This window comes from Amblyomma mixtum, chromosome 1 (assembly GCF_055824585.1).
Source record: "Amblyomma mixtum isolate Tamu chromosome 1, ASM5582458v1, whole genome shotgun sequence".
NCBI classification, from domain to species: Eukaryota; Metazoa; Arthropoda; class Arachnida; order Ixodida; family Ixodidae; genus Amblyomma; species Amblyomma mixtum.
In genome coordinates, this window is record NC_143012.1 from 320,474,027 (window position 1) to 320,501,804 (window position 27,778).

Consider the following 27,778-nt stretch of genomic DNA (forward strand, 5'->3'; position numbering starts at 1 on the left):
ATTCGCAGCGCCAGCAGAGCACGTAGTTGAAGAGGGCAAACCTGACAGCGACTGTGGGGCTCCAGGCCAGAGCGCGGCGTTAGCTGAAAAGCGCGATGCCGCACAGATTGTCCTTTCAACCCAGAAAGACTTAGGCGCAGCGCAAAAATGTCGTCCTCCAGAAAGCAGTCGCGCGCTGAAAGCGGCAACTGCAAGTTCTATTGTAAGCGAGGAAGGCGCCTCAGCGCTGCCTCGAAACAATGATCTGTTCAACGATCAGGGAACGACAGCCGCTCGCGACCAAACACCCGAAATTGAGTTATGCTCCAATGAAACCAGCGTCTCTTTGCCAACTGGCCGCGTCGCGATCGAGAGCCCGCTCGAGGTGCGTCTGACCGAGGCAGCCGTCTCCCAAAACCTGCCTAAGCAGCAACCCTCGATTTTCTCAAATCGCTTGGATATGCTGCCCAAAGAAAAGGGCCTTTGTTTTGGAGATAACGCTGCGCAGGTCCTTGCCATTTCGAAGGCTCGTGAGGTCGCGGCGCCAGCAGAGCACGTGGTTGAAGAGGGCAAACCTCAACCTGTAAGCTCGAAGCCTGTAAATTCTCTCGGTGATGAGCTAGAGCAGGCTTTGTCACAAACAGACGATGAGACGAACGCCGGCGACTTAAGCTGTGACGGCTCCGCGTTACCACATGACGAGCCAGCCCAGGACTTACTCACTACTAGCACAGGGGTAAAGAGTACCGATAGTAGTGCAGGCGATAGTGAGTCTTCCGAATCAGACGCAAGTGATGACCTGGAGCTAGGTGAGGAATTGAATTCCAATCTTGTGTTACCCCACTCGGATGGCTTTCTCGAACTCCTTCGTGTGGACAGAGAAACGTTCACCGCTGAGCAAGAGAAAGACCAATCTCTACGCAAGTTGAGTCCCCAAAGTGACATAGGTGTGTCACGGGAGAAAATACCTTTCCAGCTCCGTTCTGGCCTGCTGTACCGCCAGTATAAGGATAGGAAAGGTATCCAACACGACCAACTTAATGCCCGCGTCGCGATCGAGAGCCCGCTCGAGCTGCGTCTGACCGAGGCAGCCGTCTCCCAAGACCTGCCTATGCAGCATCCCTCGATTTTCCCAAATCGCTTGGATATGCTGCCCAAAGAAAAGGGCCTTAGTCTTGGAGATAACGCTGCGCAGGTCCTCACCAGTTCGAAGGCTCCAGAATTCGCAGCGCCAGCAGAGCACGTGGGTGAAGAGGGCAAACGTGGCCCTGTAACCCTCATAAACTCTCACGGTAGTGAGCCAGAGCAGGCTGGATCACAAACTGACAATGAGGCGAACGCCGACGACTTAACCTGTGACGGTTCCGCGATGGCTAGTGACGCGCCCCGCAAACCAACAGCGAGGGTTTCCACGGAGCGGAAGCGTATAGAGGTGGCCAAACGGGAAGAGTTAATCAAGGGGAAAGTGCGGCTCTTGTTGAATGCTCGACTAAAATCCGAACCGCGTAGCCACCCCAATTTGGCACCTCGGTGCTCAAGAGTTCGCACCCGCCCCGTGGGAACACAAGCCAAGAGAACGCAACGCGCGAACCCAATCCGAGAGAGACGGATACGCTGGCACGGCATTCGCACCCGTTCGTTCCCTTCTCGCATTCTGCTTTCTGAGCGTCAGCCAAACTTCAGAACCGCGAGACTTGGACGAGAAACAGTCAAGGGTCCCAAGCTGAAATTCCTAGCCTTGTGTCCTGTTGCACCTGCTAGAGCAGCAATCGGACCGCGGCCGCGCAGGGGGCGGCTGAAGAATAGGAACCAGTAAATTCCTCTAATCGTAACGTTGTTTCTGGACGGTTTCGAGGAATAATCCTATACAGTTTATTGCTTGTTTCTTTTTGTTCATTTAACTCTCCTGTACAGAAATGCAAGCTGAAATTCCTAGAATTATGTAATGTCTCATCTGCTAAAGCAGCTGTCGGACCACGGCCGCGCAAGGGGCGGATATGACGCATAATCTCATATTGAGTTTAATGCTTGTTTTTTTTCTTTTGTTCATATCACTCTCCTATGCGAAATGAGAGCGAAATTTCGGAGCTTGGCATTGCGGGACTCAGTTTACATGCGTTGCAGTAAAGTGCGCGGTAATGGAAACGCTGATGGCCTCAGCCGAAGCTTTCCCGCGTAATGCCCTTTCCTGACTCCACGGAGGTCAATCCGCTATGCAAATTTGTATTTTTTTTTTTTGCTTTAGCGGGAATCATTTTTGTCTGTTTTGCATGTGTGTTCAGCAGCTCCACCTTCCCTTTGTGCTCTCACGGGCGGTGGCTTTCTGTGACATACACCGTGCTACGGCACCCCCCCAAAATTTTAGGAAATTTTTCCCTTTTGGCTAAACAAGCTCTCTGTATTCTGGTTTGGTCAAACTTGGAAACTTTCGGAGGAGGACGTAAATTTCACGCGACAGCTCATTTTCTCTAAACAGACTTTGTCGACCGAAAACAGCTTGGCAGTTCTTAAAGTCGGTTTGGCGCTTTCTGCTTGTTGGGCTGTGTACCTTGCTGGTTGAGACCGTTACAGTTGTCAACGAAGCAAGAAGAACCTTTGGGCCCAGCTGTGACCAAAAGCCGAACGGACACAACTCCAGGTCTCTGCGCGCAGCAGCGTTGGCTGCAACCACTACGAGACCTCTTCGGGCGGCGGACGTGCTGTTGTGACTGTACTTCGGACCACGTGGGCCCGATCATGCAGCTACCGTGAACATTCATCGAGGCCGACAACCCCGCGACGGCGGTGGGAAGTGGGATGCTTGGAATGCCCCTCCGAGCCTCAGCGGATTAGTGTAGCAGGAATTTCAAAGGCCATTGTCAGCAGTAACCCAAGCGAAATTCCTTGAGCGGATTAGTGTAGCAGGAATGCAGGAGGTATTGTTCGAGCGACCACAGAGGAGGCGACGGGCTGGCGCCGGTCACGCTGGCGGATAATTGAAGAATTCTGTGGCCCCGACTCGCGTTCTGGGCATTCGGCGGGGAAGCAAGTTCATTCACCTGCTGGAAGACTTCGGGAGATTCCTTTCCCGCAGGGCTGGATGAGTCGGCATCTCCTCCTCTCATCGACCCAGCTGCGGGAGAGGGGAAAAGCTCGCACCTGCCCAGCCGTGGGTGGTAACAAGAACGTCCCCTTCGGTCCATCCGATTGGACAGTGCTCGTCGACCATTATTCCCCAGCCAGGGATCTGGGGAAACCGAACGATATTTAACTCGGCCGTGAGTGTGGCCGAGAGAAGCCTGCTAGCTCCAGTCGACTACGGTTGACGAAGACGTTCCCCTTCCACTGAGAGCCATTCTCAGTCCCGCTCTATGTAAATAATGTAAATATTCATGTAACCATGTGAATACAGTTTTTCCTTCACTTCCCCTACTCCCCGTCTCCGGCCCACGTTTCCTTCCTCCTTCGGCAATGCGGCGGTGATCCTGGATCTGATGCCTGGTGGGACACGCTACTAGCACGGCAAAACATATCAATACCCAGCTCTATTCTTAAAGCGCTCGTGTCGTCTACTCTTTCTGTCCGAGTTTTTCGCGCTAAAAATTTTGCAAGATGTCTTCTTACAGTGTGACTCGCGCTATGGCCTCTGCTCATACCCAGCTCTATTCTTAAGCTACGGAGCTGCCTATTGTGAGACTGGCACTGTTTGTCCACGTATTGCAGCATGCACCCTCTTAATGTTTTTTTTTGTTCTTAAACCTTTTTCTTTTTAAAGGGGTGGCGAAAACGAGTGTAAGTTGGCGTGTATCGACATGGTACTACCTAGTTTTAATCACAGAGAAAGAGCCCGAGAATCAAATTTTAACTAAGTAGGATATTTGGATGGAGTTACCCTCAATGCGCATTTCAGAAAGTAAGCCCGACAAGAGAAGACACTACGGTAATCAGAGGCACGTAATTGGAATTCTGGGAAAAGGCATGTGAATATACGCTTGCACGCGCTCATACGCGCACGCACGCACATTCACACAAAACAATGTACACAAAGTTTTAATCCGTGCTTAGAGACATAAGAAGCGAAAGCGATAGATCTCACTTGAAAGCAACAAAATGTCGCCGACTCTACTAACGCCTTGGTATAGATAAGGCACGTCGTAGGGCTAGGTAATATAACGTGCGTCTAAATGCTTAGTGTCACTTCTAGGAATATCAGTTACCTTGAGGACATGGCTGGGCGTACAGGAGTATAATGGAAGAAAAAAATTCTAGCGTTAAAAGTACCACTTTTCGATGAATGCTTACTCTCATGACTTAGGCGCACGATTGCATTTACTCACAAGGCGGAAAAAACTGGAAAGAAATAAGAAGTGTACTTAGAGGAGTGGATGGAGGGGTGGCAGCTATTCAACCCCACCAACACAAAAATATTAGGAGCAAGTATCGAGGAGCTCTGCTGTGGTCGCACCAGCTTTTTTTTTTTCTTTATTATCCATGGTTTTACCCGCCCCGCCAGCAAAATGTGTACGGGGAACGACGAGAATGACGGCGTCGTCAAAAAGCGCGGCTGGTGCATATGACAAAGGAAACGGCATCCCAGCTTCCGTGTGTAAAAAGGACGAATGAAATTCAATTTCATTTCATCTTTTAAATTAGGAATTTACAAGTGGACTACTGTTCGCATGTTCCGATTTCTATGATTCTTTATCGCACCGACCTCTTGAAAACATGAACTGTTTGAACCAGAGTATAATCTGCAGTGAAAACAACGTAGCAGCCAAGCAGCAGTCGCGACTGCACCTTGAAAAGATAACACTTCATTTGATAAATTCACGCAAAACACTTCTTAATTATCACCGTGACTCTAGTACAACTGCTAAAGCGCGTGAAACGTGAAGAGCACGAAGGAAGACAGGCAGTTATGCGTATGTTTTCTAATTTCCAAAATTTACTGTCTTTAAGGCCATAATTCCAGGCTTCGTGGCCGCGGGAAACGCGCACTTACGAAAAAAAAAGGGCTAAACAGAGCTACTATGGACAGAACATGCTGCGGGTAAAAAAAGATACGGTCTGTTGAAAGCGCCAAAGAAAATATTGTAACAAACTGATAAGGAAAAGTGCGGCCCAATCCACTGTCTGTAAGCGCGCCAGGTCGCCACGTGGGGCGAAACTTGTGCGTCTGAAGAAGCATCTTGGTATCGCTTCATCGTGAGCATTTCGCACCAGACCAGAGACAGATAGCCGTCCAAGAAAAAAAACGAAAAAAAAACGTCAGGCCGCTGGAAAAGCGGCGATGCACCGGTGCATCGTCATGACTGCTGCCTGCACACGTGCGGAGCCTCTTGTCGAAGATCGCATGGGGTTTAATTGCAGCGGGGGAAAAGGGGTGAGGGGGAGGGTCGCGGAAGAAAAAGATGTGAAGAAAACGCTCGGTGACTGATCACAGATAACTCAAACCTTCTAGAACATTCTGCCAGCGTCAGTAGCGCATACGCAGCCTGGCAGCGTATGGCTGAGACGAAGCCATTTTGTCTTCTTAGCTGGAAGTGCTGCGGGAGAACCGATGAGGACGTTTCGCAGTGCGGTGCTTCTTGCCGCGACTTTTTGTGCCCGTTGCCAGTTGATTGCTGTCGTCTTCGCCATTCCCCGGAGGCGTCCGGGAGCTCTTATGCTCGTGACCTGCCGAAGAGTGCAGGCGGAATTTTCGTCGAGCCAGGCGTCCGGCAAGGAAGGTGAGTTGGGCTAAGCCTCGCGGCGAGGGGGCATGAGTTCGTGAAACGAGCTCTCTGCTATTGGCATACGAATACTCGCATTTTTTTTTTTTTTTTACCAGCAGAACTGGATAACAGTGTAGCACAATTAACACGAGGCTTGTAAAGTGGTTTCACGAACCGTGGCCGTCGGGTCTCTTTTCCGTGACGGAAGCGCAGCGGGCTAGTATTCGCGACGCACATGTGTAGGCTTAGCAGACACTAGGCGGGGCAGCTGCAGGCATTGAGTCAGCGAGGAATTGTCATGTATGCCTCGCGCCTCTGCGCTTCTCCACCCAGAACTTATATGGACGCTGCCAGAGTAAACTCCCGAATTCTATATGCTTGCACCCTTGTTACAGCTCTGTTTTTATTTTCGCAGATGCACGGACTTTGGCTCAGCCTTTCTGCCTTCCTGACTGTCAGCGCTGAGGGAGTAGTGATGAAGGCACTTTGCAATGCGGTGCTTCTTGCCGCGACTTTGTACCAGTTGATTGCTGTCGTCTTCGCCATTCCCCGGACGCGTCCGGAAGCTCTTACGCTCGTGACCTGCTGAAGAGTGCAGGCGGAATTTTCGTCGAGCCAGGCGACCGGCAACGAAGGTGAGTGGGGCCTCGCCTCGTGGCGAGGGGCGCATGTGTTCGTGAAACGAGCTCTCGGCTATTGGCATATACGAATACTCGCATTTTTTTTTTTTTTACCAGCAGAACTGGATAACAGTGTAGCACAATTAACACGACGCTTGTAAAGTGGTTTCACGAACCGTGGCCGTCAAGTCTTTTTTCCGTGACGGAAGCGCAGCGGGCTAGCATTCGCGACGCACATGTGTAGGCTTAGTTGACTCTAGGCAGGCAGCGGGGTAAAGCGCGGCGAGGAGGTTGCGGTACACTCCAGCAGCGCCATCTTGTTACTCCCATAGTTGCCTGTACTTATTTGTGGTTCATGGTATTGAAAATTAAGTGATCATTTTCAATATAGCGACACAGAACACATTAAAAATAAACCTCTAAAATTGTAAACGTCGAAGAAAGTGCTTAAGCATTACACTGTAATATGCAGACGTGTGCCAGAGAACTTGGGAAAGTTTCGTTTTCGTTTCGTGTGCTGTGGCAGCTGTAGGTTACCGAGGGATGCTAGTTCATTGCTACTTACAGCGTAGACTGCAGAACCGAATTAAGATACGGCAGTTTACTACGCCCAATACGCACTGCATTACACCTCTCCGGAATCACTCACTCCAGCCGCTTGGTCCGCGGTCTTTCGCACGAGCGTTGGCTTCTCTGCTGGTTTTGTTTTTCGATGTCTTAATCAGTGCGGGAAAGCCCTGCAGACGCCAGTCGTCTCCGGTACGCACATTGGTCGGACGTATTTCTCGTGCGCACGTCGGTCGATCGCGTACCATCGAGGACAAAATTTTGCGGGACGTCGGAGCGGCGTTTTCAAGCTGCCTCTGCTCATTACGCGGCGCAGTGGCCGCGTCGAGGCTGTGATGGCCGATGATTAAGCGCATGCGCGTCCTATATTCCTCCGCTTGCCTGTCTGATAGCTCGTTTCGCGTGAGTAACTGGTTTTTCTGAGCTTGGCCGCGGGCGGCCGCTTTTCGCTGCTTCCGCTCGTCAGCCGCCACATGGCCGCCGTAGCCGGCGCGCTGCCCGGCGACAGCGATGACGGTGCGCATTCACGGCGCCCGTCGCATTAATGTAACTTTTTTTTTTTTTAAGGAGAGGCTGTCTGAGCCGCAAGTCAATGAGAGGGCTCAGACCTGTATAGTGACAATCGACGGACCCTTGCCTTGTCACGCGAACAATATTGAGAACGTGTCCTGCCCTGCGTCCTTGGCGGACTATTGTGGGTTAAATGCTTTATATTTCAGCGGGACAGAGGTCCTGCGCACACTTCGCAGAGAGTGAGGGTTGCTCTTGGAAGTCGTGGTGTGCGCGGCAACTAGCACGGTCACCGGAAGGCCAGACGGATAAATGCATGGGGCTTAATAAAAGCTTACCATTTGGGGTCGCACTTTGGGAATGCCAACCAACGCGGATAATTAACAGGCGGCCATCAAGACAGTAGGAAAGGCTTCGTGCTTTACAGGTCTTTATACAAATAGATGCTGCGGCGTTTCATAAGCGTGTGACTTCTGCGATGGACTCCTGGATTGCGGTTTTGTTTAAGTGCACTTTTTTTCATTTGTGGCATTAAATTTGTTGTGAAAGAATTCCCACCTTTGCACTTTACAGGGGCAGAATATTTATGAAGTGGTTACGATGCACGCTCGCCGTTAAGGTGCGTCAGAAAGTGGTTCTAACACGCAGCAGAACAAACCCGTCCTCCAACGTAGGCACGAAGTTACAAACGATTCCTTAAATGAAGGAAAAAACAGCGCTTTATTTCTCTCCATAAGAAAAAAGTTACATTAATGCGACGGGCGCCGTGAATGCGCACCGTCACCGCTGTCGCCGGGAAGCGCGCCGAGTACGGCGGCCATGTGGCGGCTGACGAGCGCAAGCGGCGAAAAGCGGCCGCCCGCGGCCAAGCTCAGAAAAACCAGCTACTCACGCGAAACGAGCTATCAAACAGGCAAGCGGAAGAATATAGGACGCGCATGCGCCTAATCATCGGCAATCACAGCCTCGACGCGGCCACTGCGCCGCCTAGTGGCGCAGAGGCAGCTTGAAAACGCCGCTCCGACGTCCCGCAAAATTTTGTCCCCGATGGTACAAGAAACTGGACGCTAGACGTGTTGGCAGCGTTCGCGGCGAACTGCCGTAGGCACGCACCACGCTGCGACTCCGCGCGACGCGATCTACCGCTTTGCCACGCTCTTGCACAGAGTTTGAGAAGAATGCCGCCGTCGTGCATCATATGCAAAACAAGGTGTCAAAAGCGATCGGGCATTTCGCTTCATGTGTTAGCAATGTTCTTCCCTGGAAAATTCATAACGACACTGTCGCGCATTTTCTTTGTTAAGATTTTTTTGTACGCATGCAGCACGCATGACAAGCATTAATTCGTGGAGCCTTACGTTTAGTGGTATATATTACAGGCCTAGCAGTGAAACAGTATATGAATTCCTCAGAAAAATAAAAATTCCTGCAAAAGTGGCTCAGCACTATTACGACACCACTGCCTAGTTACATATAGGGCAGAGGATCTGATCAAGACATTTTGAGCAATCATGCTTTTACAGCAGCCACACCAGGTATTTTTTGAAACCAGATGCAGTGCCAACGATATTCCAAAGGGTACATAGTGAGCAGTTAGGAGTAAATTGCGGCTACTCTCTGTTTATGTCTAGTAGAAGCTGCATTCAGTGTTAAATTTTGATGCTTGTTACGAGTGAGTTTTGAAAATTATGCTGAACCTAGCTACAGCCTTTACAGCCAAATCGTAAGTAAAAAGAGGTAAACTGAACTTTTCAACAAAACACTAAATATTTAAGTTACAATTAAAAATTTACCAACTGGTATGTCAGTACGAAAGTAAAGGCAGGAATGCAGCATAAAAAGAATCAGGTTCATGATCAATAAAATGCATCATGTATCAGCAGTTCAGAGTAGTGCACTAGATGGGAGGGTTTACGCAGGAGAGACTGTGTGTTAGGCATGTCTACATTATTACACAGAATTCTGACAGAGGTCATGGTGTCTCACCAAGTCTGTCTGCGTAGGGTGATAAGTTATAATACAGTTAGTGCCTCAGCTCGTGCAATACTTTTACTTCAGGTTGCAAGCACACTTCACAGTGCTCTTTCAGGATTGCAGTGTTCGCCACTTATGTCACCGCAAAAATGCAAGCAGGTAAGGTTAGGTGAGCAGAAAGGCCAATGCTTCAGGCAACAAAATTTTTATCTTAGCAGGAGCACGCAAACTCAGAAGCAGGCCGTTCACAGACAATGTCCTCACCCCCCTCACGAGCTCAGTCACCATTGAGGAAGTTCCCACGCTTGCAGGTAAAACACAATGAATCCGAATTCTGGTGTCTCTGGTAATGTAAATGTTCTTACTTCAGGCCATTAGGGTGACAAAGTATCTTAGCCGACCAGTCATCTCACCTATATGCAAATCCCTCTGCAAACACTTGCAAACTCCCACAACATAGTCCCCACGCAAGCGAAAGTAGGCGAGATGCTTCAGATAAACAGCTAAAACCTCAGGTCAAAACTGATTTTGCTTCAGGACAAGTCTACACCACAAACCCCCAGCTCAGTAGCAGCATCATCAGGGAAATCTCTATGCAAGTGCTTGCAGGTAACATGCAAAAGATAGATGCACTGTCTCCTCTGACGAGCCAAAGTTGCACTTGAGTTATGAAGCGCGCTGCAGAAAAGTATTCTTGATTAATTTCTATCCCTAGGGTTATTGTACATGCTACAAATTTATTACAAAATAGAGTACCAGCTGTTCCCGCTAGCCGTACTGTATATTCTCTTAAATGCTCCTCCATTACAGAATCGAAACTTGGCATTCAGTAACTGCATTCAGTGGATTGAAGGAATGAGCCTGGCCAATGTGCTTGTTTACGAAGTAGAATCCGTGTCAAATTCAGGCCTGCATTCCTTTAGACTGCAAATATCTCGTGTTGCGTCTTATGTCAGATAAATGGCAATGATACGCCAAATGCAAGGTAAGTCTCTTGACTGTAGTAGAGGAAATAAGATTCTTGTTGCAGTTTCTAAAACACACCTTATACGTGTGATGCAAAAACACTGCTAAGGTCACTGAAGTACTCACTCATTTATTAGTGTTAAAACAATCTAAATGCAAAGCAGTTGTACATTTAAGCTTTTACAGACACCTCTGTGCATTTCAGAAGGTCTGATTTTTTGGTTTTGTGGGGTTTAACATCCAAATGTGGCAAAGGCTACGAGGGACGCAATTTCTGAAGGAATCTGCACAAGACGCACAGTTGAGCTATAAATAACAGGCATGATGAACAGTGGCACAAAACATTTATTCCAACATTGCTCATGCGAAATCATTGTATTAAGATACTAAGTTGAAGACTCTTTGTTTTTAAGCACCAACAATACCACATCAAGGCAGCCCTATTAGGTGTTGAACAATTAAGAGCACAGGTCTTGACACTGTTTCTATTTTTTTTTCATGCGCATTCTTCGAGCATGTCAACAGATGTGCAAGGTATTGAATGCAACATTGTGCATGACTGAGGCATTATTTACATACTATATTTATTTCTCATGTGTACAACAGTAACATCAGTGAATTTATAGAAAATAAAAAAAACGCATTCACAAACATAACTGCTTAAGTTAAATAACTGTCAACTATGAAGCCAGCTGTAACTTTGCAGTGCAAGTTGTATAGCAAGTAATCTCACATGCTTGTGATTGTAAACATACACTGGTTGTCAATTTTTTTATAGAGAACATGGCATGAATTTTTAATATTTCGAAAGCTGTACGCGAGAAAACTGCATTCCAACATTTCTATTTACCGTACACAATGCTCTGCTGGTGCTCTCTGAACGTGACTTATCCCACACGTCTTTTGCATAAAGTTCTTTCATGTATGTACACTTCGTTGGTGCTTCGGTGCACACAGATTAAACCATTCAGAACGGAGTCCATTACAGATTTTGCGTTGTATTCAAACAGAATTATGGAACACCAACGAAGTCTCACCGCAGGAGAAGACAGGAGGTGACAATTCACACTTAACTAAAGGGACTCCAGGTAGTGCCAAAATGCATGGGGCATGCATGTTTTATAACGCCCCGTACATCAAAACAAACCTCGCTGAACCTCACCCCCAATCCTCGCTGATCTCAGCTCACACAAACACAAATCATACATAATGAGCGGCACAGGATTCACCACCACCTGTAACTGTCTTTGTACGCTCACAGTCGCGAACATCTTGCACGTGAACTAAAAAGCAATCAACACAGCACGTAAGCAAGCTGCAGCACTGTTCCTCCCGCAGCTTTTTAGCGCGCACTATGTAGCGCGCGCAGCGCGCGGCCATGCTGGGCGAAGTTGCCAGGTTAGTGCGCTGTAATTGTCATTAAATCGTCAAGCTTGGTCTAGGTCGTCTGTATCATGCAGGGAACCATGAGCGAAGTAACAAGATGGCTGCCATTCATGGTTATAAAAAAAGTGGAGAGGGTTCACATGGGAGATCTGCCGCTGCTTTCTCTCTAGAGTTGGTATATTAGCTCTATGTAGGCAGGGCACCTGTGCAGGCATTGAGTCAGTGAAGAATTGTGATGTATGCCTCGCGCCTCTGCGCTTCCCCACACGGCACTTGTATGGATGCTCCAAAAGTAAACTCCCGAATTCTGTATGCTTGCACCCTTGTTACAGTTGTTTTTATTTTCGCAGATGCACGGACTTTGGCTCTGCCTTTCTCCACACGGCACTTGGATTTGTCCGGACGCTCCACGAGTAAGCTCCCGAATTCTACTTGCTTGCACCCTTGTTACAGCTGTTTTTATTTTCGCAGATCCCCGGACTTTGGCACTGCCTTTCTGCCTTCCTATAGCTGTCAGTGCTGAGGGCGAAGCGGTGAGGACACTTCGCTGTGCGGTGCTTCTTGCTGGGACTTTGTGCCCGTTGCCGGCTGTTGCTGTCGCCATTCCCCGGAGGCACTTGTGACCTACCAAGGAGTCCTGGCGGAATTTTCTTCGAGCCAGGCCTCCGGCAACGAAGGTGAGAGCGGGGCTAAGTCTCGCGGCGAGGGCGGCTGTGTTCGTGAAACGAGCTCTGGTTATTGGCTTAAGAATACTCGCATTTTTGCTACTAGCAGAATTGGATAAGTCATGGAAAACTGGATAACTCGCCCGAGCGTCTGCCTTCATGGATAACAGTGTAGTAAAATTGGTTTGGTTTATTGGGGTTTAAGGTCTTACAACGACTCAGGCTATGAGAGACGCCATACTGAAGTGCTTCGGAAATTTAAACCACCTCGAGTAGAATTAACACGAGGCTTGTGAAGTGGTTTCACGAACCGCCGTTGTCGGGTCTCTTTTCCGTGACGGAAGCGCAGCGGGCTAGTATTCGCGGCGCACATATGTGTAGGCTTAGCTGACACTAGGCAGGGCAGGTAGCTGCAGGCATTGAGTCAGTGAGGAATTGTATGCCTCGCATATTGCTCACTGCCTCAAGGAGCTCAGCTCATCGTGCCCGCTGTCGTTTATGTCACGGAACGAGCACCCGTTCCGAACGCCTTTGTAGCCCGGCCACCATGTCGTGTCAAGGAAGAAATTGGTCAAATCCCCTTGTGTGATCGCCCGTTCGATCGCCCATTCAAAATTGTACGGCCTTAACGCCATCGCGCACGCGCACGCTAGTGCTCTTGAGCGACATGTGGTTTGTGGACCCGTACACGGCGCTCGGAATTCCTTGCCAGCCTCGTCCAGCAACTCTGAAGAATGGACGCTGCCTGCGGTCTGCGGCAGATCGCCTTTCTGCTGCAGCCAAGGTAGGTGAGTGAGTGGGCATCCGCCACTGCGGCTCAATTTCTCCAAGAAGCGGCCACACCCTTCGCTACATGCCTGCCATGGTGAGTATACTATGTTTGTGCTTGAATTTTTTTGCTGCAATTCGTTTTTTTTTTCTTTTTTTAGGATTTGTGTACGTGCTCCAGCAAACGGCCCCCGTGCATACCAACATACACAGAACCATTCTGGCGCTCGCTTCTGGTCCGTTGACTTCTGCACATCGTGCCATTCCTCCCAAGCTGAGAACCCCACCACCACACCCAGCCAGCACCTCCTCCATCATACTGGGTGACCTGACCTGGGCAGCAATCTCCTTCATGATGCAACTAGGCTTGGGAAGTTTCCCCTTACAGCCTGTCACTGCACTGCTCAGCCACTATTTCATTCTCAAGTGGCTTGTGGGCTTTGCTGGAATGTCACATAGGGTCCTTCCACTAAAGGTGGCAGATTCTTTGCTCGTTAGTCATGGTAGAACACCATTGTTTGCATATTTTCATACTATTGCTTGTCAACGATGATTGACTGGACACTGTTGCATTCATTCTTGCCTTGTCAAATGGGACACAACTGTGGCCATTCCATATGCACCAGCTCGTCGCTGCCTCGATAAAACTTGACAACGCAAACTTCATTGGAAACACATTCACGGGACCACCACTGTCAACTTGGAATTTCATTTTGGTCGTGAACAAGTTTGCTTTGCTCAACGCTTCGGACCGCTTCGCGCACTGTTACAAATTGGTTCCACTGATGCCACGTTGTATTCCAGGCGATACAGGAGTATCTCAGACACCCATGACTGCCTTCGCAGTGCTTGCGTCTCTGCAATGATCACCTCATATTCTTGCGCTTTTTCTTCTCTGCGTCTTTGAACTCGTGACAGCGGCGATTGCCTTTCATCTGCTGTTTTGCGGAATCATGCACCAGTTGCTCGGATGAACCTTTAAAGAATCAGCAGTGCGCTTGCCTCGATTGGCCACTGTTGCATTCATTCTTGCCTTGCCAAGTGGGACATAAATGTACACATTCCATAAGCACTGGCTCATCGTTGTCTCAATCGGACCTGACGTACGTCGTACACTTTTGGAATCATATTGATGGCAGCAAAACTGTCAGCTTTGAATTTCCCTTTTCTTCCGCTGACATGCAAGGTGAATGAGTTTGCTTTGCTCGGCGCTTCGGACAGCTTTTCACACTGATGCAAAATGATTCAGATGTTACTATGTTGTATTCCAGGCATTACAGGCGTTTCTCGCACACTCATGACTGCCTTCGCAGGGCTTGCGTCTCTGCAATGATCACTTTGTGTTCTTGCGCTTTTCCGTCCCCAATGGGCACTGAACATCCCTTGGACGTCCTGTGGATGTTTAGGATGTCCATGGGACGTCTAAAAGAATTCCAGTGCTCATTGGGGTCTCTGCATCTTTGAAATGGTGACGGTGCTGACTACCTTTTATTTGCTGCTTTGTGGAATCATGCAATAGGCACTCTGACGAGCCTGTCAAGAATCGGCAATGTGCCGGCCTGGACTGGCCGCTGTAGCATTTATTCTTGCCTTGCCATGTGGGACATAAATGCAGCAACTCCATATGCACCGGCTCATCGTTGCCTCGATCATACTACGACGCAAACTTCTTTGGAATCATTCATGAAACCACCGCTGTCAACTTTGAATTTTGCTTTTCGTCCGTGTTTGTTTTGCTCAACGCTTCGGACGGCTTTGCACGCTGTTTTAATATGGTTCAACTGATGCTATGTTGTAATCCAGGCATTACAGGCGTTTCTCGTACACTCATGACTGCCTTTGCGGTGCCTGCGTCTCTGCAACAATCATTTCTTGTTCTTGTGCTTTTTCTTTATCTTTGAACCGGTGACTGCAGCGATTGCCTTTCATTTGCTGTTTTGCGGAATCATGCAACAGACACTCGGATGAACTTTTCAAGAATCAGCAATGTGCCGGCCTCGACTGGCCGCTGTTCCGTTCGTTCTTGCCTTGCCAAGTGGGACATAACTGCGGACATTACATAACCATCGGGTCATCGCTGTCTCGATCAGGCCTGACAGACTCCAGGATGTTCTTTGGAATCGCTTTCATGGCAGCAAAACTCTCAGCTTTGAATTTAGGTTGTCTTCCACTGACATACAAGGTTGTCAACAAGTTTGGTTCGCTCAAAAACTTAGTACGGCTTTCCACGTTGTTGCAAACTGGCTCCACTGAAATACCACGTTGCATTCCAGGCAAATGTAGGTATTTCTCGAACGCTCAAGATTGCCTTTGCAGTGTCTGCGTCTCTCCAATGATCACTTCATGTTCTTGTGCTTTTCCCTCTCTGCGTCTTTGAACTGGTTTCAGTGGCGATTGCCTTTCTGCTGTTTTGCGGAATCATGCACCAGTCACTCGGATGAACCTTTCAAAATAGGCAATGTGCTTGCCTCGATTGGCCACTGTTGCATTTATTGTTGCCTTGCCACGTGGGACATAAATGCCACACATTCCATAACCACCGTCTCATTGTTGTCTCGATGAGACCTGACGTACGCCACGAATTATTTGGAATCACATTCAAGGCAGCAAATCTGTCAGCATTGAATTTCACTTTTCTTCCATTGACATGCAAGTCTGTGAAGGAGTTTGGTTCGCTCGACAATTAGGATGGTTTGTTTGTCATTGCAAATTGGTTCCATTGATATCGCGTTGTATTGCAGGCAATATAGGCGTTTCTCGAACGCTCGTGAGTGCCATCATTGTGCCTGCGTTTCTGCAATGATCACTTCATATTCTTGAGCTTTTTAGTCTCTGCGTCTTTTAAATGGTGACGGCGGCGATTGCCTTTCATTTAATGCTTTTTGGAATCATGCACCAGACACTCTAAAGAACCTTGCAAGAATCAGCAATGTGCTGGCCTCGATTGGCCACTGCTCCATTCATTCTTGCCTTGCCAAGTGGGACATAAATGCAGACATTCCATAAGCACCGGCTCATCGTTCTCTCGATCGGTCATGACGTATGCCACAAAGTTTTTTTGAATCAATGATGGGAACAAAACTGTCAGCTTTCAATTCTCCTTTTCTTCCGGTGACATGCAAGGTTGTGAATGAGTTTTGTGTGCTCGGCGCTTCGTGTTCCGTGGGGTCAACGACTCTGCAAGGCATCTAACAGCAGCGCATCGTGCACAATATTGGAACTGCCACAACGTGTTGGTCAGGCATAAGTACGTGCCCATAGTGAGCGCCAGATTCTATATGCATGCACTCGTGTTACAACTGTTATTATTTTTGCAGATACGCGGTCTTTGGCTCTGCCTTTCTCCACACTGTATTTGGAATCAGTTCAGACGCTCCAAGGGTAAGCTCCTGAATTCTGTATGCTTGCGCTCTTGTGAGTGAGCATTCTGTTATGTTTGCGGAGCTTGTCCACATGATTACGTCCGAACAAATGGGTTTATGCAAAAAAAAATGGTACCATCAGATAGAGCATCGGAAAATCTTGTACGGGAAATTGGGGGATTGAGGTGGGTTAATTAATGAGAGCCAAAAATGTACAAAAAGTGGACGGCCAAAGCAAAAGTGACACCAAATTTGAAAACGTCGGAAGTGTGGCACCACTTGACCGGAAGTGTTAACGGTAACGCGTGGCGCCAAATTTGAAAACAAAGCATGGCACGAAGTTTGAACTCGTACCTAAGCATTTCTCCTGTGTGGGTGCCACAGTGATCTCTGTTTTCGCAGATGCCCGGTCTTTGGCTCTGCCTTCCTCCACACGGCACTTGGTATCAGTTCAGACGCTTCAAGAGTAAGCTCCCAAATTCTATATGCTTGCGCCCTTGTCACAGCTCTTTAATTTCGCAGATACACGGACTTTCACTCAATCATACTCCCCACGGCCCTTGTACCTGTTTGGATGCTCCAAGAGTAAGCTTCCAAATTCTGTATGCTTTTTCCATTGTTGCAGCTCTGCTTTTATTATCGCAGATGCGCGGACTATCGCTTTACCATACTCCACACGGAACTTGAACCTGTTAGGATGCTCCCACACGAGTTCTGTTTGCGCCTCTATATGTTTCGATGGTGAGTATGCCTGGTCCATGCTTGTGTTTCTTTGCTACCAGCAGCCTGTCTTTTTAGATTTACGTGCATTTCTCAGTCGAGAACCCTTGAGCATAACAGCGAGAAGGCTATAAAGCGTTTCTTGAGCAGCGCATTGTCCTATTCCTTCCATGCTCCCTGCCTCTTCCGCTTACTATATGCATGCAGGGATGCTGCTAGTGCCCATCAGACGCTTTTACAGTGTGTGCATGCCCTCCATGCTTTCCCCCGCAGGTTCTCTTTTAGTATGCACAAGAACGAGCTCACATTGGCTATCCCCTGCTGTCAGCAGGAAGGACTCCGAGGTGCCGTATCATTGTCGTGCAGGAGACCCCCGTTCTGCTGTTGCTGTCACAAATGCTGAATGTCTGCGCAGTAAGTGCCTACATCTTTTATATGCTTGCATCTATTACAGTTCTATTTTTGTCTTGCAGATGCGGACTCCGGTTCTGCCATATACTCTACGGGCCACTTCATTCTACATGGTCAGGCACACACAGCGCACTCGTCCTGGACCAGATGTGACCCCGCCTTGACGTCCAGTGTGGTGCCAGATTGTTTAGTCACCATTGAGTCTCTCTCCTAAAGCTCTCAGCATATGGGTTGATGCTAGTGAAGGCCGGCTGACAGGCTGAGTTGACGAGGACAAACGGGGTGGCCGTCCGAGGCTGGAAGTCTTTGGATTGAGGCGATCTGGGCTGGAGGTTTCCTGTAGGCTATCGTGAACGTTAGACCGTGCTTCCCGGTGGCCCGCTGCGCCCCTTCTGCGCGTTCTCTTTTGGCCCATAACACTGTCACCTATATGGGCTTTGTAGGACCTGTGAGACCACCTCCACCACACCCAGCCAGTGTCTCCTCCATCATACTGGGTGAACTGACCTGGGGAGCAGTCTCCTTCATGATGCAACTAGGCTTGGGAAGTTTCCCCTTACAGCCTGTCACTGCATTGCTCAGTCACTATTTCATTCTCAAGTGGCTCGTGGGCTTTGCTGGACTGTCACATAGGGTCCTTCCACTAACGGTGGCAGATTCCTTGCTCGTTAGTCATGGTAGAACCCCATTGTTTGCATATTTTCATCCTATTGCTTGTCAACATTGATTGACTGGACACTGTTGCATTCATTCTTGCCTTGTCAAATGGGACATAACTGCGGCCATTCCATATGCACCGGCTCATCACTGCCTCGATCAAACGTGACAACGCAAACTTCATTGGAAACACATTCACGGGACCACCACTGTCAACTTGGAATTTCATTTTGGTCGTGAACAAGTTTGCTTTGCTCAACGCTTCGGACCGCTTTGCGCACTGTTCCAAATTGGTTCCACTGATGCCACGTTATATTCCAGGCGATACAGGAGTATCTCAGACACCCATGACTGCCTTCGGAGTGCTTGCGTCTCTCCAATGATCACCTCATATTCTTGCGCTTTTTCTTCTCTGCGTCTTTGAACTCGTGACGGCGGCGATTGCCTTTCATTTGCTGTTTTGCGGAATCATGCACCAGTCACTCGGCTGAACCTTTCACAATATTCAATGTGCTTGCCTCGATTGGCCACTGTTGCATTTATTCTAGCTTTGCCAGGTGGGACATAAATGAGAACATTCCGTATGCACTAGCTCATCGTTGCCTTGATCGGACTGCGCCAAAAATTTCTTTGGAATCACTTTCACGGGAACACTGCTCTCAACTTTGAATTTCTCTTTTCGTCCTACTTTAGTTTGCTCAATGCTTCGGACAACTTTGTACACAGTAGTAAATTGGTTTCACGGATACCATGTTGTATTCCAGGCAAAAACAAGTGTTTCTCGAATGCTCATGACTGCCCTCGCAGGGCCAACGTCTCTGCAATGATGACTTCATATTCTTGCGCTTTTCCTTATCTGCGCCTTTGAATTGGTGACGGTGGCAATTGCCTTTCATTTGACGCTTGGTGGAATCATGCACCAGGCACTCTAAGGAGCCTTTCAAGAATCAGCAATGTGCTTGCCACGATTGGCAACTGTTGCATTCATTCTTGACTTGCCAAGTGGGACATAAATGCAGCAATTTTTATGTACCAGCTCATCGTTGCCTCAATCAGACTGTGCCGCAAACTTCTTTAGAATCACATTGATGGTACCACTGCTGTCAGCTTTGAATTTTACTTCTGTTGACATGCAAGGTTGTGAATGAGTTTGCCTTTCTAAATGCTTAGGACGGCTTTGCACACAGTTGCAAATTGGTTCCACTAACGCCAATTTGTATTCCAGGCAATACAGGCGTTTCACGGATGCTCACGACTGCCTTCACAGTGCTTGTGTCACTGCAATGATCACTTCGTGTTTTTGCAGTTTACATTCTCTGTGCATTTGAACTAATGACGGCGGCAATTGCCTCTAACTTGCTGCTTTGTAGAATCACGCACCAGGCACTCCGACGAACCTTTCAAGAATCAGCAGTGCGCTTGCCTCGATTGGCCACTGTTGCATTCATTCTTGCCTTGCCAAGTGGGACATAAATGTACACATTCCATAAGCACTGGCTCATCATTGTCTCAATCGGACCTGATGTACGCCGTACACTTTTGGAATCATATTGTTGGCAGCAAAACTGTCAGCTTTGAATTTCCCTTTTCTTCCGCTGACATGCAAGGTGAATGAGTTTGCTTTGCTCGGCGCTTCGGACAGCTTTTCACACTGATGCAAAATGATTCCGATGATACTATGTTGTATTACAGGTGTTTCTCGCACACTCATGACTGCCTTCGCAGGGCTTGCTTCTCTGCAATGATCACTTTGTGTTCTTGCGTTTTTCCTTCTCTGAGTCTCTGAAATGGTGACGGCGCTGACTGCCTTTTATTTGCTGCTTTGTGGAATCATGCAATAGGCACTCTGACGAGCCTTTCAAGAATCGGCAATGTGCCGGCCTGGACTGGCCACTGTAGCATTTATTCTTGCTTTGCCATGTGGGACATAAATGCAGACACTCCGTATGCACCGGCTCATCGTTGCATCGATCATACTATGACTCAAACTTCTTTGGAATCATTCACGAAACCACCGCTGTCAACTTTGAATTTTACTTTTCGTCCATGTTTGCTTTGCTCAACGCTTCGGACGGCTTTGCACGCTGTTTTATTATGGCTCAAGTCACGCTATGTTGTAATCCCGGCATTACAAGCGTTTCTCGCACACTCATGACTGCCTTTGCGGTGCCTGCGTCTCTGCAATGATCACTTCTTGTTCTTGTGTGTTTTCTTCTCTATCTTTGAACCGGTGACGGCAGCAATTGCCTTTCATTTGCTGCTTTGTGGAATCATGCAACACTCGTATGAACCTCTCAAGAATCAGCAATGTGCCGGCCTCGACTGGCCGCTGTTCCATTCATTCTTGCCTTGCCAAGTGGGACATAAATGCGGACATTACATAACCGTCGTGTCATCGCTGTCTCGATCAGGCCTGACAGACTCCAGGATGTTCTTTGGAATCACTTTCATGGCAGGAAAACTCAGTTTTGAATTTAGGTTGTCTTCCACTGACATACAAGGTTGTCAACAAGTTTGGTTCGCTCAAAAACTTAGGACGGCTTTCCACGTTGTTGCAAACTGGTTCCACTGAAATACCACGTTGTATTCCAGGCAAATATAGGTATTTCTCGAACGCTCAAGATTGCCTTCACAGTGTCTGCATCTCTCCAATGATCACTTCATGTTCTTGTGCTTTTCCCTCTCTGCGTTATTGAACTGGTGGCGGTGGCGATTGCCTTTCATTTGCTGTTTTGCGTTATCATGCACCAGTCACTCGGATGAACCTTTCAAAATAGGCAATGTGCTTGCCTGGATTGGCCACTGTTGCATTTATTCTTGCCTTGCCACGTGGGACATAAATGCGGACATTCCATAACCACCGTCTCATTGTGGTCTCGATGAGACCTGACGTACGCCACGAATAATTTGGAATCTCATTCAAGGCAGCAAAACTGTCAGCATTGAATTTCACTTTCTTCCATTGACATGCAAGTCTGTGAAGGAGTTTAGTTCGCTCGACAATTAGGATGGTTTGTTTGTCATTGCAAATTGGTTCCATTGATATCGCGTTGTATTGCAGGCAATATAGGCGTTTTCACGAACGCTCGTGAGTGCCATCATAGTGCCTGCGTTTCTGCAATGATCACTTCATATTCTCGAGCTTTTTAGTCTCTGCGTCTTTTAAATGGTGACGGCGGCGATTGCCTTTCATTTAATGCTTTTTGGAATCATGCACCAGACACTCTAAAGAACCTTGCAAGAATCAGCAATGTGCTGGCCTCGATTGACCACGGCTCCATTCATTCTTGCCTTGCCAAGTGGGACATAAATGCGGACATTCCATAAGCACCGGCTCATCGTTGTCTCGATCGGTCATGACGTATGCCACAGTTTTTTTGAATCACAATGATGGGAACAAAACTGTCAGCTTTCAATTCTCCTTTTCTTCCGGTGACATGCAAGGTTGTGAATGAGTTTTGTTTGCTCGTTGCTTCGTGTTCCGTGGGGTCAACGACTCTGCAAGCCATCTAACAGCAGCGCATCGTGCACAATATTGCAACTGCCACAACGTATTGGTCAGGCGTAAGTACGTGCCCATAGTGAGCGCCAGATTCTATATGCATGCACCCGTGTTACAACTTATTATTTTTGCAGATACGCGGTCTTTGGCTCTGCCTTTCTCCACACGGTATTTGGCATGAGTTCAGACGCTCCAAGGGTAAGCTCCTGAATTCTGTATGCTTGCGCTCTTGTGAGTGAGCATTCTGTTATGTTTGCGGAGCTTGTCCGCACGATTACGTCCGAACAAATGGGTTTATGCGAAAAAAAATGGTACCATCAGATAGAGCATCGGAAAATCTTGTACGGGAAATTGGGGCATTGAGGTGGGTTAATTAATGAGAGCCAAAAATGTACAAAAAGTGGACGGGGCCATAGCAAAAGTGACACCAAATTTGAAAGCGTCGGAAGTGTGGCACCACTTGACCGGAAGTGTTAACGGTAACGCGTGGCGCCAAATTTGAAAACAAAGCATGGCACGAAGTTTGAACTCGTACCTAAGCATTTCTCCAGTGTGGGTGCTGCAGTGATCTCTATTTTCGCAGATGCCCGGTCTTTGGCTCTGCCTTCTTCCACACAGCACTTGGTATCAGTTCAGACGCTTCAAGAGTAAGCTCCCGAATTCTATATGCTTGCGCCCTTGTCACAGCTCTCTTTAATTTCGCAGATACACGGACTTTCACTCAATCATACTCCCCACGGCCCTTGTACCTGTTTGGATGCTCCCCCTCGAGTTCTGTTTGCACCTCTATATGTTTCGATGGCGAGTATGCCTGTCTTTTTAGATCTATGTGCATTTCGCAGTCGAGAACCCTTGAGCATAACAGCAAGAAGGCTATAAAGCATTTCTTGAGCAGTGCATTGTCCTATTCCTTCCATGCTCCCTGCCTCTTTCGCTTATAATACTCATGCAGGGATGCTGTTAGTGCCCATCGGACGCTTTTACAGTGTGTGCATGCCCTCCATGCTTTCCCCCGCAGGTTCTCTTTTAGTATCCTCAAGAAGCAGCTCACATCGGCTATCGCCTGCTGTCAACAGGAAGGACTCCGAGGTGCCGTATCATTGTCGTGCAGGAGACCCCCATTCTGCTGTTGCTGTCACAAATGCTGAATGTCTGCGCAGTAAGTGCCTGCATCTTTTATATGCTTGCATCTATTACAGTTCTATTTTTGTCTTGCAGATGCGGACTCCAGTTCTGCCATATACTCTACAGGCCACTTCATCGTGCATGGTCGGGCATACACAGAGCACTCCTCCCGGACCAGATGTGCCCCGCCTTGACGTCCAGTGTGGTGCCAGATTGTTTAGTCACCATTTAGTCTCTCTCCTAAAGCTCTCAGCATATGGGTTGATGGTAGTGAAGGCCGGCTGACAGGCTGAGTTGACGAGGACAGTGTGGCAGTCTGAGGCTGGAAGTCTTTGGATTGAGGCGACCTGGGCTGGAGGTTTCCTGTAGGCTATCGTGAACGTTAGACCGTGCTTCCCAGTGGCCTGCAGTGCCCCTTCTGTGCGTTCTCTTTTCGCGCATAACACTGTCGCCTATATGGGCTTTGTAGGACCTGTGAGACCTCCTCCACCACACCCAGTCAGTGTGTCCTCCATCATACCGGGTGACCTGACCTGGGGAGCAGTCTCCTTCATAATGCAACTAGGCTTGGGAAGTTTCCCCTTACAGCCTGTCACTGCGCTGCTCAGTCACTATTTCATTCTCAAGTGGCTCGTGGGCTTTGCTGGACTGTCACATAGGGTCCTTCCACTAAAGGTGGCAGATTCTTTGCTCGTTAGTCATGGTACAACATCATTGTTTGCATATTTTCATCCTATTGCTTGTCAACATTGATTTACTGGACACTGTTGCATTCATTCTTGCCTTGTCAAATGGGACAAAACTGCGGCCATTTCATATGCACCGGCTCATCGCTGCCTTGATCAAACTTGACAACACAAACTTCACTGGAAACACATTTACGGGACCACCACTGTCAACTTGGAATTTCATTTTAGTCGTGAAAAGTTTGCTTTGCTCAACGCTTCGGACGGCATTGTGCACTGTTCCAAATTGGTTCCACTCATGCTCCGTTATATTCCAGGCAATACAGGCCTATCTCCGACGCCGATGACTTCCTTCGCAGTGCTTGCGTCTCTGCAATGATCACTTCATATTCTTGCGCTTTTTCTTCTCTGCGTCATTGAACTCGTGACGGCGGTGCTTGCCTCTCATTTGCTGTTTTGTGGAGTCATGCACCAGTCACTCGGATGAACCTTTCATATTCAATGTGGTTGCCTCGATTAGCCACTGTTGCATTTATTCTTGCCTTGCCAGGTGGGACATAAATGAGAACATTTCATATGCAGCAGCTCATCGTTGCCTCAATCAGACCGCGCCAAAAATTTCTTTGAAATCACTTTCATGGGAACATTGCTGTCAACTTTGAATTTCGCTTTTCGTCCTACTTTCGTTTGCTCAATGCTTCGGACGGCTGTGTTCACTGTTGTAAATTGGTATCACGGATACCATGTTGTATTCCAGGCAAAAACAAGTGTTTCTCGAATGCTCATGACTGCCCTCGCAGGGCCAACGTCTCTGCAATGATGACTTCATATTCTTGCGCTTTTCCTTATCTGCGCCTTTGAATTGGTGACGGCGGCAATTGCCTTTCATTTGACGCTTGGTGGAATCATGCACCAGGCACTCTAAGGAGCCTTTCAAGAATCAGCAATGTGCTTGCCACGATTGGCAACTGTTGCATTCATTCTTGACTTGCCAAGTGGGACATAAATGCAGCCATTTTTATGTACCAGCTCATCGTTGCCTCAATCAGACTGTGCCGCAAACTTCTTTAAAATCACATTAATGGTACCACTGCTGTCAGCTTTGAATTTTACTTCTGTTGACATGCAAGGTTGTGAATGAGTTTGCCTTTCTAAATGCTTAGGACGGCTTTGCACACAGTTGCAAATTGGTTCCACTAACGCCAATTTGTATTCCAGGCAATACAGGCGTTTCACGCACACTCATGACTGCCTTCACAGTGCTTGTGTCACTGCAATGATCACTTCGTGTTTTTGCAGTTTTCATTCTCTGTGCCTTTGAACTAATGACGGCGGCAATTGCCTCTAACTTGCTGCTTTGCAGAATCACGCACCAGGCACTCTGAAGAACCTTTCTAGAATCAGCAGCGTGCTTGCCTCGATTGGCCACTGTTGCATTCATTCTTGCCTTGCCAAGTGGGACATAAATGTACACATTCCATAAGCACTGGCTCAGCGTTGTCTCAATCTGAACTGACGTACGCCATACAGTTTTGGAATCATATTGATGGCAGCAAAACTGTCAGCTTTGAATTTCCCTTTTCTTCCACTGACATGCAAGGTGAATGAGTTTGCTTTGCTCGGCGCTTCGGACAGCTTTTCACACTGATGCAAAATGATTCCGATGATACTATGTTGTATTCCAGGCATTACAGGTGTTTCTCGCACACTCATGACTGCCTTCACAGTGCTTGTGTCACTGCAATGATCACTTCGTGTTTTTGCAGTTTTCATTCTCTGTGCCTTTGAACTAATGACGGCGGCAATTGCCTCTAACTTGCTGCTTTGTAGAATCACGCACCAGGCACTCTCAAGAACCTTTCTAGAATCAGCAGCGTGCTTGCCTCGATTGACCACTGTTGCATTCATTCTTGCCTTGCCAAGTGGGACATAAATGTACACATTCCATAAGCACTGGCTCAGCGTTGTCTCAATCTGAACTGACGTACGCCGTACAGTTTTGGAATCATATTGATGGCAGCAAAACTGTCAGCTTTGAATTTCCCTTTTCTTCCGCTGACATGCAAGGTGAATGAGTTTGCTTTGCTCGGCGTTTCGGACAGCTTTTCACACTGATGCAAAATGATTCCGATGATACTATGTTGTATTCCAGGCATTACAGGTGTTTCTCGCACACTCATGACTGCCTTCGCAGCGCTTGCGTCTCTGCAATGATCACTTTGTGTTCTTGCGCTTTTCCGTCTCTGCATCTTTGAAATGGTGATGGTGCTGAGTGCCTTTTATTTGCTGGTTTGTGGAATCATGCAATAGGCACTCTGACGAGCCTGTCAAGAATCGGCAATGTGCCGGCCTGGACTGGCCGCTGTAGCATTTATTCTTGCTTTGCCATGTGGGACATAAATGCAGCCACTCCATATGCACCGGCTCATCGTTGCATCGATCATACTATGACGCAAACTTCTTTGGAATCATTCACGAAACCACCGCTGTCAACTTTGAATTGTACTTTTCGTCAGTGTTTGCTTTGCTCAACGCTTCAGATGGCTTTGCACGCTGTTTTATTATGGCTCAAGTCATGCTATGTTGTAATCCAGGCATTACAGGCATTTCTCGCACTCTCTTGACTGCCTTCGCAGTGCCTGCGTCCCTGCAATGGTCACTTCATGCTGTTGCGCTTTTCCATCTCAGCATCTTTGAAATGGTGATGGTAGCGATTGCCTTTCATTTCCTGCTTTGTATAATTATACACCAGATACTCGGACGAACCTTTCAAGAATAAACAATGCGCTGGCCTCGACTGGCCGCTGTTCCGTTCGTTCTTGCCTTGCCAAGTGGGACATAACTGCGGACATTACATAACCATCGGGTCATCGCTGTCTCGATCAGGCCTGACAGACTCCAGGATGTTCTTTGGAATCACTTTCATGGCAGCAAAACTCTCAGCTTTGAATTTAGCTTTTCTTCCACTGACATACAAGGTTGCCAACAAGTTTGGTTCGCTCGAAACTTAGGACAGCTTTCCACGTTGTTGCAAACTGGTTCCACTGAAATACCACGTTGCATTCCAGGCAATATAGGAATTTCTCGAACGCTCAAGATTGCCTTCGCAGAGCCTGCGTCTCTCCAATGATGACTTCATGGTCTTGCGCTTTTCCTTCTCTGCGTCTTTGAACTGCTGGCGGTGGCGATTGCGTTTCATTTGCTGTTTTGCGTTATCATGCACCAGTCTCTCGGATGAACCTTTCAAAATAGGCAATGTGCTTGCCTCGATTGGCCTCTGTTGCATTTATTCTTGCCTTGCTACGTGGGACATAAATGCGGACATTCCATAACCACCGTCTCATTGTGGTCTCGATGAGACCTGACGTACGCCATGAATTATTTGGAATCACATTCATGGCAGCAAAACTGTCAGCATTGGATTTCACTTTTCTTCCATTGACATGCAAGTCTGTGAAGGAGTTTGGTTCGCTCGACAATTAGGACGGTTTTGTTTGTCATTGCAGATTGGTTCCATTGATATCGGGTTGTATTGCAGGCAATATAGGCGTTTCTCGAACGATCGTGAGTGCCATCACAGTGCCTGCGTTTCTGGAATGATCACTTCATATTCACGAGCTTTTTCGTCTCTGCGTTTTTTAAATGGTGACAGCCGCTATTGCCTTTGATTTAATGCTTTGTGGAATCATGCACCAGACACTCTGAAGAACCTTGCAAGAATCAGCAATGTGCTGGCCTCGATTGGCCACTGCTCCATTCATTCTTGCCTCGCCAAGTGGGACATAATTGCGGACATTCCATAAGCACCGGCTCATCATTTTCTCGATCGGTCATGACGTACGCCAGTTTTTTTGAATCACAATGATGGGAACAAAACTGTCAGCTTTCAATTCTCAGTTTCTTCCGGTGACATGCAAGGTTGTGAATGAGCTTTGTTTGCTTGGTGCTTCGTCTTCTGTGAGGTCAACGACTCTGCAAGCCTTCTAACAGCAGCGCATCGTGCACAATATTGCTACTGCCACAGCGTGTTGGTCAGGCGTAAGTGCGTGCCCATAGTGAGCGCCATAATTCTATATGCATGCACCTGTGTTTCAGCTGTTATTTTTGCAGATACGCGATCTTTGGCTCTGCCTTACTCCACACGGTATTTGGCACGAGTTCAGACGCTCCAAGGGTAAGCTCCTGAA

At 47.9% G+C, this 27,778-nt stretch overlaps 1 protein-coding gene across 5 annotated transcripts; it reads left to right on the plus strand.

The window, feature by feature from the left end:
* Positions 1-5,388: 5,388 nt before the first annotated feature.
* LOC149372667 (uncharacterized) lies at positions 5,389-27,765 on the plus strand. Of its 5 annotated transcripts, XM_089567224.1 has the most exons (17): positions 5,389-5,687; positions 6,088-6,307; positions 12,046-12,108; positions 12,167-13,225; positions 13,290-16,375; positions 16,446-16,509; positions 16,893-16,956; positions 17,013-17,075; positions 17,136-17,231; positions 17,484-17,624; positions 17,684-21,842; positions 21,915-21,978; positions 22,364-22,427; positions 22,486-22,581; positions 22,799-22,939; positions 22,999-27,629; positions 27,702-27,765. In XM_089567224.1, exons 11-16 carry the CDS (start codon positions 21,730-21,732, stop codon positions 23,097-23,099), a joined length of 579 nt encoding a protein of 192 aa, XP_089423350.1. In that variant the 5' UTR covers positions 5,389-5,687; positions 6,088-6,307; positions 12,046-12,108; positions 12,167-13,225; positions 13,290-16,375; positions 16,446-16,509; positions 16,893-16,956; positions 17,013-17,075; positions 17,136-17,231; positions 17,484-17,624; positions 17,684-21,729; the 3' UTR covers positions 23,100-27,629; positions 27,702-27,765. The 5 variants fall into 5 exon arrangements, 4 of the variants coding, with proteins under 4 accessions (XP_089423350.1, XP_089423351.1, XP_089423349.1 ...); XM_089567225.1 differs by lacking the exon at positions 5,389-5,687 and having other exon boundaries at positions 5,949-6,307; XR_016287032.1 differs by lacking the exons at positions 22,364-22,427; positions 22,486-22,581.
* Positions 27,766-27,778: the final 13 nt, after the last annotated feature.